The 14,052-nt window shown below is 40.8% G+C and overlaps 2 protein-coding genes across 3 annotated transcripts in view; both read right to left on the bottom strand.

Annotated features, from left to right (window-relative positions):
* The window catches only part of LOC114492360 (cytochrome P450 3A12-like), a 37,167-nt gene extending 35,777 nt beyond the window's left edge, over positions 1-1,390 (bottom strand). For both annotated transcript variants that reach the window (XM_028506611.2, XM_028506604.2), the window contains exon 1: positions 1,202-1,390. In XM_028506611.2, coding sequence (XP_028362412.1) covers positions 1,202-1,272 — 71 coding nt within the window. In that variant the 5' untranslated portion in view covers positions 1,273-1,390. The remainder of the gene's footprint in view (positions 1-1,201) is intronic.
* LOC114492349 (cytochrome P450 3A12) overlaps positions 1-14,052 on the bottom strand; it is a 192,284-nt gene that overhangs the window by 68,191 nt on the left and 110,041 nt on the right. The gene's annotated exons all lie outside the window — the stretch shown is intronic.

The raw sequence follows: 14,052 nt of genomic DNA, 5'->3' as shown, positions 1-14,052 counted from the left end.
AAATATACATATATATACAATCTATGTCATGCATGTATGTGTTTGTACATTCTACTTGGGTGAGGTTACTTACACAGCTTTGTAGCCACAAATCCTGGACCAACAGCCTCTTTTATTCTACAGAAAGAACATGCTAGAAATAGTCTTATCTCAGTAAAAAAAATCTAATATTGAATAGAATGAAGTTAAACACTATCAATTAATGCTAAAATGTCATCAGACAGAAAATATGTTTCCATGATACCCAGTATTTATAACATTTCTTTCGAAGAATTAAAATAATATTTATATTTTCTATATTCAAGTCATCATGACTCCTACTCTTTATGAAAGGGAAATTTAGATACAAGTCGCACAGGAAGTGGAGGGGGCCTTCCCTACCCACGTGTCCAAAATACCTCCTGTCCCAACCTGCTCTGTGATGCCAAGAATCCCACTCTTGAAAGGAATTCCTCTGCTAGATGATCTGGTTTATCCTTTTCTACTGCAACTTACTGGAAAAAAATATTTAAGTACAAATTGGCTTGTGGGTTTTTGCCTTTACAGGCTATTAGTAGATTTCACGTCAGGAAGAAAATAAATCTCTTTAATGATGCTAACTCCCTGCAAAGACTAGGAGATGAAGGTGAAATAAAAGAATACAATGTCAAGATTTCTGCAAGATTCTTCTGCTCTAGTTTCTCATGAAGGGGAATACTTCAATAGTTCTGCCTATTATAGGGTGATGGAACTGAGTCTTAGGAGGAGAGTGTCAGGGGAGAGACACTGAATAAAGGGAAGAGCTAGTGTGAAGAGAAGGGGACAGTGTCCAGCTCCCCATTCACAGCCCACACTCAATCCACTGAGCTACACCAGCCAGGGCCCAGAAGCCCATTATTTTTAATCTACCTCTGCTGAATTCTGGTTAATTAGTCTAGGTCTAACCAGACTGGCAGTCATTCAGAAAATTACCCTAGGAGTAAATAATGTCACCAAAGCCTGTGGGCCACAGAAATTGGGAGGTGGGGGTAGATGGGATATTACTTCTCAAAAGATCAGTGTCAGATCAATAATAACCCATTTGGTGTTTGTATCTCTCCAAATTTAAGCAACTTTCCCTTTATTGACTATCGGATCTTTAAAACAGAGAAGGAAAAGGGGGGCCTGGGGAGCTCCCCAAGTCCAAGATTACAGAGAACATGAGCTTGGACAGTTTACTCACAAGTAGATGAGCACCAGGCTGGTAGCCAGGAGAACCCAAGTTTCTGTGGAAAAGCTTGGGATCAGGTCCATGGCCACTTTCCTCCCGAGATTCTCTCCTCTGAGTTTTCCTTGCAGCAGCGTGTGCTCTTCTCAGCAGGCCTGGGTGTGAGGAATTTCCCTTCCCACCCAGTGGATATTCAATGAGACTGGATGTTTATATAGTAGGAGAGAGGGTGGGGCTAGAGCCGCAGCCAGTAGAAAGACCATCTGTGCTCAAACTGCAGGTGACCTTTGACCTTAATATTTGGCAAAGCATCATGGAAACTCCCACTTTGACCACCCTTGAGTTCATATTCTCTGAGTAATCAATGAACAACTCACTCCATTTTATCAGCATGCCCAAAGGTTACAGAAACTCAGGTGAAGCACTGGCCTTAAATCTCTAACCTGCCCTTGCCTCCATAGCTGCCTGCAGTAAAAAAAGACTGGAAATCCTTCAAACAAGCTAAGTCTCAAGATCTTTACCTATACAGTTTCCTCTACCAAGAAAAGTCCCTATGCCCTAGAAGACTCCTACTCATCCTTCAAAACTCAACTCAGACAGAACCCCTTCTTTTGGAGTCTTTCCTAATGAACTTCCTTGAACAGATATCACTGCTTCTTCCTCTGGGAAACTTAAAAATATTTTAAAATTAATTATTGAGGAAAATGGCAGCAAGGTAGGTGGGAGTGGAGCCCACTTCCCCCTGCACATGGGTGAAACACCTAGCTGATCTATGGAGGAACACAGCAAACAGCCAACAGTACCCCAGCATATATTAAGACAGGAGACCAAAAAGTATAGAAGACTTTGAAAAACCAGATGGTAAGGAGAGTGTTTCAGGACAAGAAGGTCCCTGGGACCAGCACAGGGACCAGGGTGGCTGTAGCCCCAGACCCACCACCCACCTGTTCTGCCACAGGGTTCTTGGGAGAGGCTGGGTCGACGGCTCCCTCCCCTGCCAAACAAGTTTTGAGCAGCACTGGGAGAGACCTGGTTGTCTGAAGTCACAGAGAGGGGAATAAGGACTAAGTGGCAAACACACAGGGGCTGTGAGAACTCACTGAGTCTGTGGACACTGGCTGGGGAGAGTTGAGAGTTGGGCTGTGATGGGCCCTGACTGGGATAGTCCCGTCTGGTTGGAGAACTGGGCTATGTGAGAGGCCAGGCCTCTGTGTGGAGCGCCAGGCTTGAAATTTCTCAAAAAGAAAAAGTGAAAAAAGAGGCACTTGGCAACTGTTTAGGGAATTCTCCTGCAGCAGCCACTCCTGCCTTCTCCCCACACAGCCATGTGGTACTCCCTCTGGAGGTTTTGCAGAAGGCCCTATTCACACTCCCATATCCCTGGGAAGAGTGCACACCCAAACCTGAGGGACCTGAGGGACCAGAGAGACTGGAGGCAGCTAGGCCAAGTGCACATACCTGCAACCCAGGGAGAGTGCACTCTGTGGGCGGCCCCAAGCCCACACCAGAAGCCCTGGGGAGAGTTTGTACCTGAACCAATGGGACCAGAGGCTGCTGGGGAACTGGGTTGGAGGCTGACTGACTGCCGATTAGGAAGGGAGAAAAATGAAATCGATCTCCCCTCAGCCTGCTGCAGCCAGGAAGAACAGCAAAACTGGCTTGGCCAGTTTCAAGACAACAGGAGGCTTTTTTTTAAAGTAATTTTATTTATTTATTTTTATTTTTAATCTTTTAACACCTTCTTCTGCTCTTTCCTTCTTTCTTGTTTTATTTCTTCTTCCTGTTTTTCCCTTTTTATCTCTTCTTCCTTTCTTCTTCTTCTTCTTCTTCTTTTTATAATTCCCACAAGTGAGACAAAAAAACCTGGAACTGTCAAAAGACCAGAGTTGGACCCAAAGAAGGGGCATCCCAACAGCTGAGACAGTGAGGCAAATTTCACTTTGCTACTACAGAGAACTTGCAAGTTAGTGCCTATTTGTATTATTATTTTTGAATTATTCTTACATCTTTTATTTTATTAGTATTTTTGTATTCTTCTTCTTTCTGATTAGCCTTCTTCACTTGGCTGGTTAAATTGCATTGTTTGACTGGTTTCCCTTGGTTCTCTCTTTCATAGCATATTGTTAATTTACTGTCTTTCACTTCACTTGTGTTCCATCAGCACACTACTCTAGGTCCTATACTTCCTATTTTGGTGATCCAGATCACATAGATTCTGTCATATGATTGTTGCTCCATTATTATTGTAAATAATAGCTGTTCCAAACAGTTGTAAATACTATACAGCACCCCTCTCAGATGTTAGCCCACTTCACGGTTTCCTGAACTCTATTACTGTTGTGGTTAATTCTATTTTCTCACACACCACACCTATTTTTTATCCTTTACTCTCACTTTACCTCATAATGTGACCTCCCCAAAGCTCACTGTTTTCTAGATCCAACTCACAATCCTTCCCAACCCCCACCCACAACAAGAGACTCATCTTCTTTCCACCCTTTCTAAAATATGGCTAGTTGGGTGAAATATCATGGTTAACACTATACATAGTCAAAGGATCTCCTATCTCTTCTCTACAGGCTGGTACTGTAAATATCATAGAATACACTCTTTCTGTGTTAAACCATTTTGTCTTCCCTCTCAAACTGACCACAAAAAAGAGTAGGTGGAAGCTGTGAACACCAGGATACCTGCTGGAAGAGGAAACCCACCAATAAAGGAACTATCAACAGATAACAACAGAAGAAGGTGAAGGAGGGAGTGAAAGCCACACTAAGTCAACCCAGGCCCTATCTGGAAATACAACTAAATAGCAGAGAAATTACCCAGAACAAACAACTGAACAAGAGCACAAGAGAATCTGCAAAACCTTGTGCACACAGAAGGGACCAGCTTCAACACAACCTGCCCACACCTGCACAACAGTATACAAGAGGTGGTAGACAGAGTGACCCTCACCAAGAGTTGGTGGGAAGGACCCACCAAAGAAAGACCCACCAGCAGTCAAAACCCAAAGACATACAGAGTCAACATAAACGACAGCCCAAGACCAGTGAGCTTGGGAGATCAAGGAGATGGCACCACTGAATCTCATTGGTGTTCTACCATAGAAGTTCACACCATAAACCCAGGAAATGAGAACAGATAAATTTAAGAAGTAGAGGCTAACAAGGAGAGTCTTACAAACAATGGGAAGACAAAGAAACAATCCTCAAATGAAAGGAAAGGAGGAAGCCTCAGAAAGAATGCTGAATGAAATAGAAGCAAGTCAACTATCAGATACTGAGTTCTAAGCAGTGGTTATCAGGAAGCTCAATGAACTCACAGAGAATTACCAAAAACTACAGGGAAAGTACAATGAACTCACTGCAAACTGTATCAACATGAAAAAGGAAATAGAAACTATCAACAAGGGCCAAAAGAAAATGAAGAAAACATTTTCTGAACTAAAGAACACAGTAGAAGGAATCAAATGCAGGCTCGATGAAGCAGAGGATCGGATCAGTGAGCTGGAGGACAAGGTAGAAAAAAACACCCAGAATGAGCAAGAAAAGGAAAAGAGGCTAAGAAAGAATGAAGAATGAAGAGGGATTAAGAGAAATGCAGGACAACATGAAACATAATAATATCCGTATAACAGGGATACCAGAAGGAGAAGAAGAAGAATAAGGGATAGAAAATATGTTTGAAAAAGTAATGATGGAAATCTTCCCTAATTTGATGAGAGAAAAAGTCACACAAATCCAGGAAACACAGAGAATCCCAATCAAGAGGAGCCCAAAGAGGCCCACCTCAAGACACCTCATAATTAAAATGGCAAAATTCCAAGATAAAGAGAGAATCTTAAAGACAGCAAGGGAAAAACAGGAAGTAACATACAAGGGAGCCCTGATAAGACTAGCAACTGACTTCTCAATGGAAATGCTCCAAGCCAGAAGGGAATGGCTAGAAATATTCCAAGCAACGAAAACCAGAGGCCTGCAGCCAAGACTACTTTATCCAGCAAGGCTCTCAATGAAAATGGAGGGCCAAATAAGAAGCTTCCTGGACAAAAAACCCCTCAAAGAATATACCTCCTCCAAACCAACTCTGCAGGAGAGGCCAAAGGGTTTGCTTTAAAAACAGGAAGAAAAACAGTGAAAGAGAGAGTAACAGGTACAAAAAATGGCAATGAATAAGTACCTATCAATAATAACATTAAATGTAAATGGATAAAATGCCCCAATCAAAAGACACAGAATAGCAGAACGGATAAGAAAATATGACCCACACATATGCTGACTACAGGAGACCCACCTCAGAACAAAAGACCTACACAGACTGAAAGTGAAGGGCTGGAAACAAATTTTCCAAGCAAATGGACAGGAAAAAAAAGCCGGGATAGCAATATTCATATCAGACAAAATAGACTTCCAAAAAAGAGCCATAAAGAGAGACCCAGAAGGTCACTTCATAATACTCAAGGGAAGAATCCACAAAGAAGAAATAAATATAGTAAATATATATGCACGCAACATAGGAGTACCCAAATACATAAAGAAAATCTTGGAGGACTTCAAGAAAGATATTGACAGCAACACAATTATAGTAGGAAATTTTAACACCCCACTGTCAAAAATGAACAGATCCTCCAAACAAAACATCAACAAAGATATTGTGGCAATGAACAATGCCCTGGATGAAATGGACTTAACTGATATATATAGAGCTCTTCATCCCAAAGAAGCAAATCACATCCTTTTCAAATGCACGTGGAACATTTACAAAGATAGACCACATGATAGGACACAAAATAAGCCTCAACAAATTCAAGAAAATTGAAATAATATCAAGCATTTTCTCCAACCACAAGGGACTGAAACTAGAAACTAACCTCAAGGGAAGAACCCCAGAACACTCAAAAACATGGAGATTGAATAGTATGCTATTAAACAATGAATAGGTCAAGAATGAAATTAGGGAAGAAATCAAAAGCTTTCTGGAAACAAACAAAAATGAACTGACAACAGTCCAAAACTTATGGGACACAGTGAAGGCAGTCCTGAGAGGAAAGTTCATAGTGATACAGGTCTATCAAAAAAAGATAGAAACATTTCAAACAAACAATCTAACCCTACACCTACAAAAACTTGAGGAACAACAACAAAGACAACCCACAGCAAGTAGAAGGAAGGAAATAACCAAGACCAGAGCAGAATTAAATGCCATAGAGACTAAAAGCACAGTTTTAAGGATCAATGAATCCAGGAGCTGGTTCTTTGAAAAGATAAATAAAATCCACAAGCCTTTAAGCAGACTTATCAACAAAAAGAGAGGACCCAAATAAACACAATCAGAAATGAAAGAGGAGAGATTACAACTGATACCATAGAAATACAAAGGATTGTAAGAAATTACCATGAAGAACTGTATTCCAAGAAATTTGTAAACCTAGGTGAAATGGACATTTCTAGGAAAATATAATCTACCAAAACTCAATGAAGAAGAAGCAGAAAGCCTGAACTGACCAATAACACCTGATGAAATTAAAACAGTAATTAAAAAGCTTCCTACATACAAATGCCCCAGACTAGATGGTTTCACAGGAGAATTTTACAAAGCATTTAGGGAGAGCTAACCCCCATCCTCCACAGATTATTTCAAAAAATTAAAAAAGATGTAAGATTCCCAAACTCTTTTTATGAAGCCAACATCGTTCTAATCTCAAAACCAGATAAAGACATAACAAAGAAAGAAAACTTCAGGCCAATATCACTGATGAACATAGATGCTAAAATCCTCAACAAAATATTGGCAAACCACATCCAGCAATATGATAAAAAGATCATACACCATGATCAAGTGGGATTTATCCCAGGGATGCAAGGATGGTACAATATTCACAAATCAGTAAATGTAATCACATAAACAAAAGCAGAGACAAAAACCACATGATCATATCAATAGATGTAGAAAAAGCATTTGATAAGGTACAGCACCCATTTATGATAAAAACACTCAGCAAAGTGGGAACAGAGGGAGCATTCCTCAACATAATAAAGGCCATATTTGAGAGACAGCCAACATCATACTTAATGGACAAAAAACTCAGAGTTTTCCTACTAAGATCAGGAACAAGACAAGATGCCCACTTTCACCACTCCTATTCAACCTACTACTGGAAGTCCTAGCCACAGCAATCAGACAAGAAAAAGAAATAAAAGACATCCAAATTAGAAAGAAAGAAACAAAACTGTCACTGTTTGCAGATGACATGATAGTGTACATAGAAAATCCTATAGATTCCACTAAAAAACTACTGGACCTAATCAATGAATTTGGCAAAACAGCCAGTCACAAAGTCAATACTCAGAAATCAAAGGCATTTTTGTACAATGACAATGAAAGGCTAGAAACAGAAATCAGGAAAAAATCCCATTTGATATAGCAACAAAAAAAATGAAGTACCTAGGAACAAACCTAACCAAGGAGGTAAAAGACCTATACTCAGAAAACTATATAACGCTAAAGAAAGAAATTAAGGAAGACAAAAACAAATGGAAGCATGTACAATGCCCTTGGATAGGAAGAATTAACATAATCAAAATGGCCATACTACCCAAAGAGATTTACAGATTCAATACAGTCCCTATTAAAGTACCCATGACATATTTCACAGATATAGAACAAACACTTCAGAAATTTATATGGAACCATAAATGACCCCGAATAGCTGCAGTAATTTTGAGGAAGAAGAACAAAGCAGGAGGGATGCATGAGGGATACAGTTTGATCAAACTGTATTGCAAGACCACTGGTACTGGCATAAAAACAGGCACATAGACCAATGGAACAGAACAGAGAGTCCAGAAATAAACCCAAGTCTCTACAGTAAATTAATATTTGACAAAGGGAGAAGCAGCATAAAATGGAGCAAAAATAACCTCTTTAACAAATGGTGTTGGGAGAGCTGGACAGCTACATGCAAAAAAATGAAACTCGAGCACCAACTTACACCATACACAAAAATAAATTCAAGGTGGATAAAAGTCTTAAATATAAGCCATGACATCATAGAAGTCCTAGAGGAAAACATTGGCAGGAAAATCTCAGACATTCCATGCAGCAACATCTTCACAGATATGTCCCCTAAAGCAAGGGATATAAATGAAAGAATAAACAAATGGGACCTCATCAAATTAAAAAGCTTTTGCCTTCCTGGCTGGCATAGCTCAGTGGATTGAGTGTGGGCTGTGAACCAAAGTGCCGCAGGTTCGATTCCCAGTCAGGGTACATGCCTGGGTTGCAGGCCATGACCCCAAGCAACCTGCACATTGATGTTTCTCTCTCTCTCTTTCTCCCTCCCTTCCCTCTCTAAAAAAAAAAAATAAAAAATAATCTTAAAAAAAGAGAGAAGAGGGAGAGAAGGGTGATATCATCATGACTTTGAGGGAGAGAATTGAAAAAACAAAAAGCTTCTGCCTTGCTAAAGGAAACAGAATTAAAATGAAAAGAGAGCCAACTGTATGGGAAAATATATTTGCCAAAGACACCTCAGACAAGAGCTAGATCTCCAAAATATATAACGAACTCACATGACTCCACTCCAGGAAGGCAAAAAAAAAAACAAACTCAAAAAATGGGCAAAAGATTGAACAGACACTTCTCCAAGGAGGACATTCAGAGGGCCCAGAGACACATGAAAAGATACTTACTATCACTAACCATCAGAGAGATGCAAATTAAAACCACAATGAGATACCACCTCACATAGGTCAGAAAGGCCAACATAAACAAATTAACAAACAAATGTTGGAGAGGATGCAGAGAAAAGGGAACCCTAGTGCATTGTTGGTGGGAATGCAGACTGGTGCAGCCACTATGGAAAACAGTATGGAATTTCCTCAGAAAACTAAAAATGGAACTGCCTTCTGACCCAGTGTTTCCACTGCTGTGATTATATCCTAAGAGCCCTGAAACACCAATCCAAAAGAACCTATGCACCCCAATGTTCATAGCAGCACAGTTTACAATAGCCAAGTGCTGGAAGCAACCTGAGTGCCCATCAGCAAATGAGTGGATCAAAATACTGTGGTACATTTACACAATGGAATTCTCTGCAGCAGAGAGAAAAAGGAGCTTATATCGTTTTCCACAGCATGGCTGAACTGGAGAGCTTTATGCTAAGTGAAATAAACCAGGCAGTGAGGGACAAATACCATATGATCTCACCTTTAACTGGAACATAATCAACAAAAGAAAGGCTGCAAACAAAATATAACCAGAGTCATTGAAATTAAGAACAATCTAACAATAGCCAGAGGGGAGGGGGAGGGCACAATGGGGAGAAGGGTTTTCAGGAACAGTAGCTTCCACAAGGGTGGAAGCAAGGGAGGGAGGTGGGTTTGGAGGGGGTGGTGGGGAAGGGTGGGGAGAAAATACAGACAACTGTAATTGAACAATAATAAAACAATTTAAATTAAAAAAATTTAATTAAATTTATTGGGGTGACATTTGTTAATAGGATCATATAGTTTTCTTTTTAAAAATATTTTCTTTTTTATTTTTAGAGAGAGGGGAAGGGAGGGAGAAAGAGAGGGAGACAAACATCAATGTGTGGTTACCTCTTTCATGCCCTCCAGTGGGGACCTGACCCGAAACCCAGGCATGTGCCCTAACTGGGAACTGAACTGGTGACCCTTTGGTTCACAGGCTGGTGTTCAGTCCACTGAATCACACCAGCTAGGACATGGATCATATAGTTTTCAAATGTACATTTCCATGACACTAGATCTGTGTATTGTACTGTGTGCCCACCTCCTAAAGTCAAACCATCTTCCATCACCACTGGGCAACTTTTATTCTCTGAAAGCAATTTTATTATTATCCTTATAACTCACCCCACCATTCTTTTAATATTGTTTCTGTAAATGTTGACCTGTAAATTTACATGTAGCTACAGATAAACAGCTGTCTAGGAGGAAGGGAAGTGGATTCCAGCCGTCAGGCATTTCAGCTCCAGGAAATTTGCTCATCTTCGACCATAAAACCAGGATGACCAAAACTGGACCATCACTTGACTGGCTCTAAGACGGTAATTGAGCAGGCTGTGCTGACTCACACACAGCACCCTCAATGGAGAACCTACAATCCCCAACCTCCCTTTGGTTTCCTTTGTTCTGCTTTCCCCTTCCTTGATCATAAAAACCCTTGACTGCACTGAGATGTTAAGATGGTCTTTGTGACATCAGTCCATAGTCTTTTCAGGCTGCTGGCCCTTGAATAAATCAACTTTCCTTGGCTCTCAATTACTGGTGTCAGATGGCTGGCATCTGAATCTGAATTCAGTATCATCTCTACCACCCAGCACCACTGTTGGTCTCTACACCAAGTTCCCTTACCAGATAAGAGCTTCTCAAAGGCACAGTCTGGGTATTAGTTCACCATTATGTCCCTAGTACCTAGCAGAACACTGTATGCATAGTGGGCATTGAGAAAGATTGGTGGAGTTGAGTTGCTAGAAGTAATATTGCTGGGTCCCCTCTGTGTCCCTTCCCTGTGGCTCTTTGGTGACCACTCTATCTTTCTGGATTATTAATTTAACAAGAGGGTCTGACTGTGCCTTGGTCATCATTGCTGCACATTCAGGCTAATCAATTAGGGTTTTGTTGACAAGGGGTCCTCAAAGGTGAGGTAAGACATGGACAAATTGGTGATGGCTGCACCAAGCTTATCAATTCATCCTGCTTCCTGTTCCAACCCTCAGAGGGTCCTGCTGTAGACAAGCAGCTAGACAGATTCATGACCAGAGAATGGATCTCTCTCTCTGGAAAGACTGCAAGTCCAAGAACAATGGATATGAAGGGGAGAATAGCAGCCCAGAGGGCCAAGTGAACCCCAAACACCTTAGCCACCACCAACATGGCAAATGTCACTTTGGGCAACACACATAGCCTACAGGACTCCAGAGACATGATATGAGCTTCATTTTTCTGGGGCGAAGGGGGTTAGAGAAGATGGCTTCCTTGTTTTTTGACCAGTGGGAGATTTCCTAGTGGGCTGTGAGGAGCTGGTAGGAGGAGGGCTATAACAGCAGTCAGTGTCACCTGTGACATTTCTGCCACATTCCTGATGGGAGAGATCCCAGTACCCAGGGTCTGGAAATTTCACCAGCTCATTTTCACCACTCAGACCCATGTTCTATGTCTCCTTGGTATGTGTAACCATGGATTATGTAAAAAATGAAACCCTGACTATTCTTAAAACTCAAAGAAACAGGAGTCATTTAGCTGTGTTTATGCACTTTCTTCTATTTTTATCTTTCACACATCAACCCTTCTGCAGAAAGTGATAGTCACTTGTTGCCAGTTCTTTAGGTCCTTCTGTCCAGAAATTCTCCAGTGTTGCATAAAACTGGACTCAGTAGGTGGATGCCTCATTGGTAAATTACATAAAGCCCCAACTATTTCACCCAATTCCTTTTATTTACTTGGAAGCTTGTCCTGCAGCCTGAAATCAAAGTTTGTCATCTTTGCATTAAGGTTTCTCCAGGAGGCATCTGTTAAATTCCATAGCTGTCACTGGGAAGGGTAATGCATGAATACATTTATTTATCTGTGCATTGATTCAAGGCCAAGTGAGTAAATGTTATGTGTAGTTATCTCAGCAGTCTGTGTGCTAAGGCCATACAGTCCCCATCCTCAGGAGTAGCCTCTTAGTGAAAGGAGAGAGACACATAACTGCCCATAATGTGATGAACCGCTGGAAGATCTGAGGTAATAGAGTCATATAGAAGAAAGAAGGGGCTGTAAGCGTCAACACCAACAAAGGACAGACATGAGGAGTTAGAAGGTGATTCACAGGAAAAGTCACATAGAAAGTCCCAGCAATTCCAATTAGTCTGCCCTCTTTTGCTGCCCGCCCCTTGACAATGTTAAACAGGGTCATGCTATTATATCTCCAGTTTATAGATGTAAAATCTGAGGCTCAGCAACTGCAAGTGGCTTGGTAAAAGCTATGGATCACAACAACATATTAGAAATAAGTTAAAATTAATGGAAACTGAAAAGCCTTCTGCTGCTCCTAAATGCCAGTATTCAAATTTTGCTGTTCCCTAATAAGGGTCACTATGGGAAATAGTGAGACCCAAGGCTGCATTGGCAATTGGTTAAAATTCTGGTTCCCCATGGTGACCCCCACAGCAACATCCCCATGGGTTTTCCAGAAGAAAGGACTCCAACCTGTCACAGCAGGGACAAAGACAGATGCTAGCCATGACTACTAATGGTACTGTTGGTGAGGATTGCCCATCTATGCTCCAAACTAGAAAGGTACACAGAGTACATCCAAACAAGGCAGGAGTAGGGTTCATCTGATAACTATTGACAACTTAATTCACTCACATAAACACAAAGCCTTTATTATTCTTTTTGGAAACAAAACTTGTGTGGAAACTAACATGTTTTATTCTTCCTGTAAGTTACACTTAGCTGCTTTTATTTCATAACTAAGCCTAATATGACCACCCCCTGGCCCTATTCACCTGAGGGACTGGTCTAGCAGGTTGGAATATATACCAACAGCTGTAGGCTAGTCATTCCTTAGGACCAAAATGTACCCAGAACCTTGTCCTAAACAATGCAAAAGGCCTTGCTCCTCAAGGGAAAATAATAGAAAGCATAATCTTTGTGCCCCTTCATGCCACAGAAGGAAACATCTAATAAGAAAAAACTTACATACCAACAGTTGTGTTGAACCTTAACTGGAACATAATCAATGAAAGAAAAAAGCAAATAGAATATAACCAGAGACACTGAAATTAAGAACAATCTAACAATAACCAGAGGGGAGGGAGCAGGAGACAATGGTGGGAAGGGTTTTCAGGGACTACTATAAAGGACACATGGACAAAATGAAGACAGAGTGTGGAAACAAGGGAGGGAGGTGGGTTTGGCTGGGGTGGGGGGAAAATGCAGACAACTGCAATTGAACAACAGTAAAATAATTACAAAATAAAAATAAAAAAGTTGTGTTGAACTGTGAAAAATACACCGTGTGTTAGAAGAACAGCCACACAATCCATGTCTCTCATCTACTCATTTCTGTTTGTATGTACTCATCACCTACTTTCAGATCTCTGCTCGAAATGCTTAGGGCACAAACATGACTAAGACCCAGACACTATTCAGGTTGATATAGAGACAAATTAATAGATAATTATAGTACAACCAAGTTAAAGTAATTTGACTATAGTACAACCAAGTAAAGTAATATAAGCATGAGAAACATAATGTCCTCATTAGTAGAGAATGGCTTATCTGTCTTCTTGATCTCCTTAGCAAACGGTCAAAGTTGAATCTCAAATAACATTCAAGGAAGGATTAGGCTCAGGTATCAGTATAATAAGACAGGTTGTCAGGAGCTCAATGATGCAAGGAGTACCATTAGTCTGATACTCCTGTTCCTTTATAATGTTAGCTGAAGTGGCACCTCTCCTGGGAAGCCCATTCTGACATCCACTCACTGAGAGACTTGCTCACAGTATGAGGAGGCAGCATTATTTTGAAATGATTTGTGCATTAGCTTCAAATTTCACAGGTCACAATCTTGAATGTGCAAAAAATGAAAGGAAGATTATGTGTCTAATTCAGCTCTCAAGCTCCCATACTTCTCAGTAGGGTAAATTTTGATCTTGCCAATTCACAATTAGATACCAGTTGGTATCTAAATTTTGGTGGCTGGGCCTATGGTTGGTGGAGGAGTTGATTGGGTTCAGTTGATGTTAATTGGGTTCTATGCCTGTTCTGTTCAGTCCATGTGCCAAGACTGAATATAAGAGTCAGGATCCTTGCCCTCATGAAGGGAAACTGGGTAGACACTAACAATGA

Source organism: Phyllostomus discolor, chromosome 3 (assembly GCF_004126475.2).
Source record: "Phyllostomus discolor isolate MPI-MPIP mPhyDis1 chromosome 3, mPhyDis1.pri.v3, whole genome shotgun sequence".
In the NCBI taxonomy this organism is placed as follows: Eukaryota; Metazoa; Chordata; class Mammalia; order Chiroptera; family Phyllostomidae; genus Phyllostomus; species Phyllostomus discolor.
This window is presented reverse-complemented; position numbering and strand designations above follow the sequence as displayed.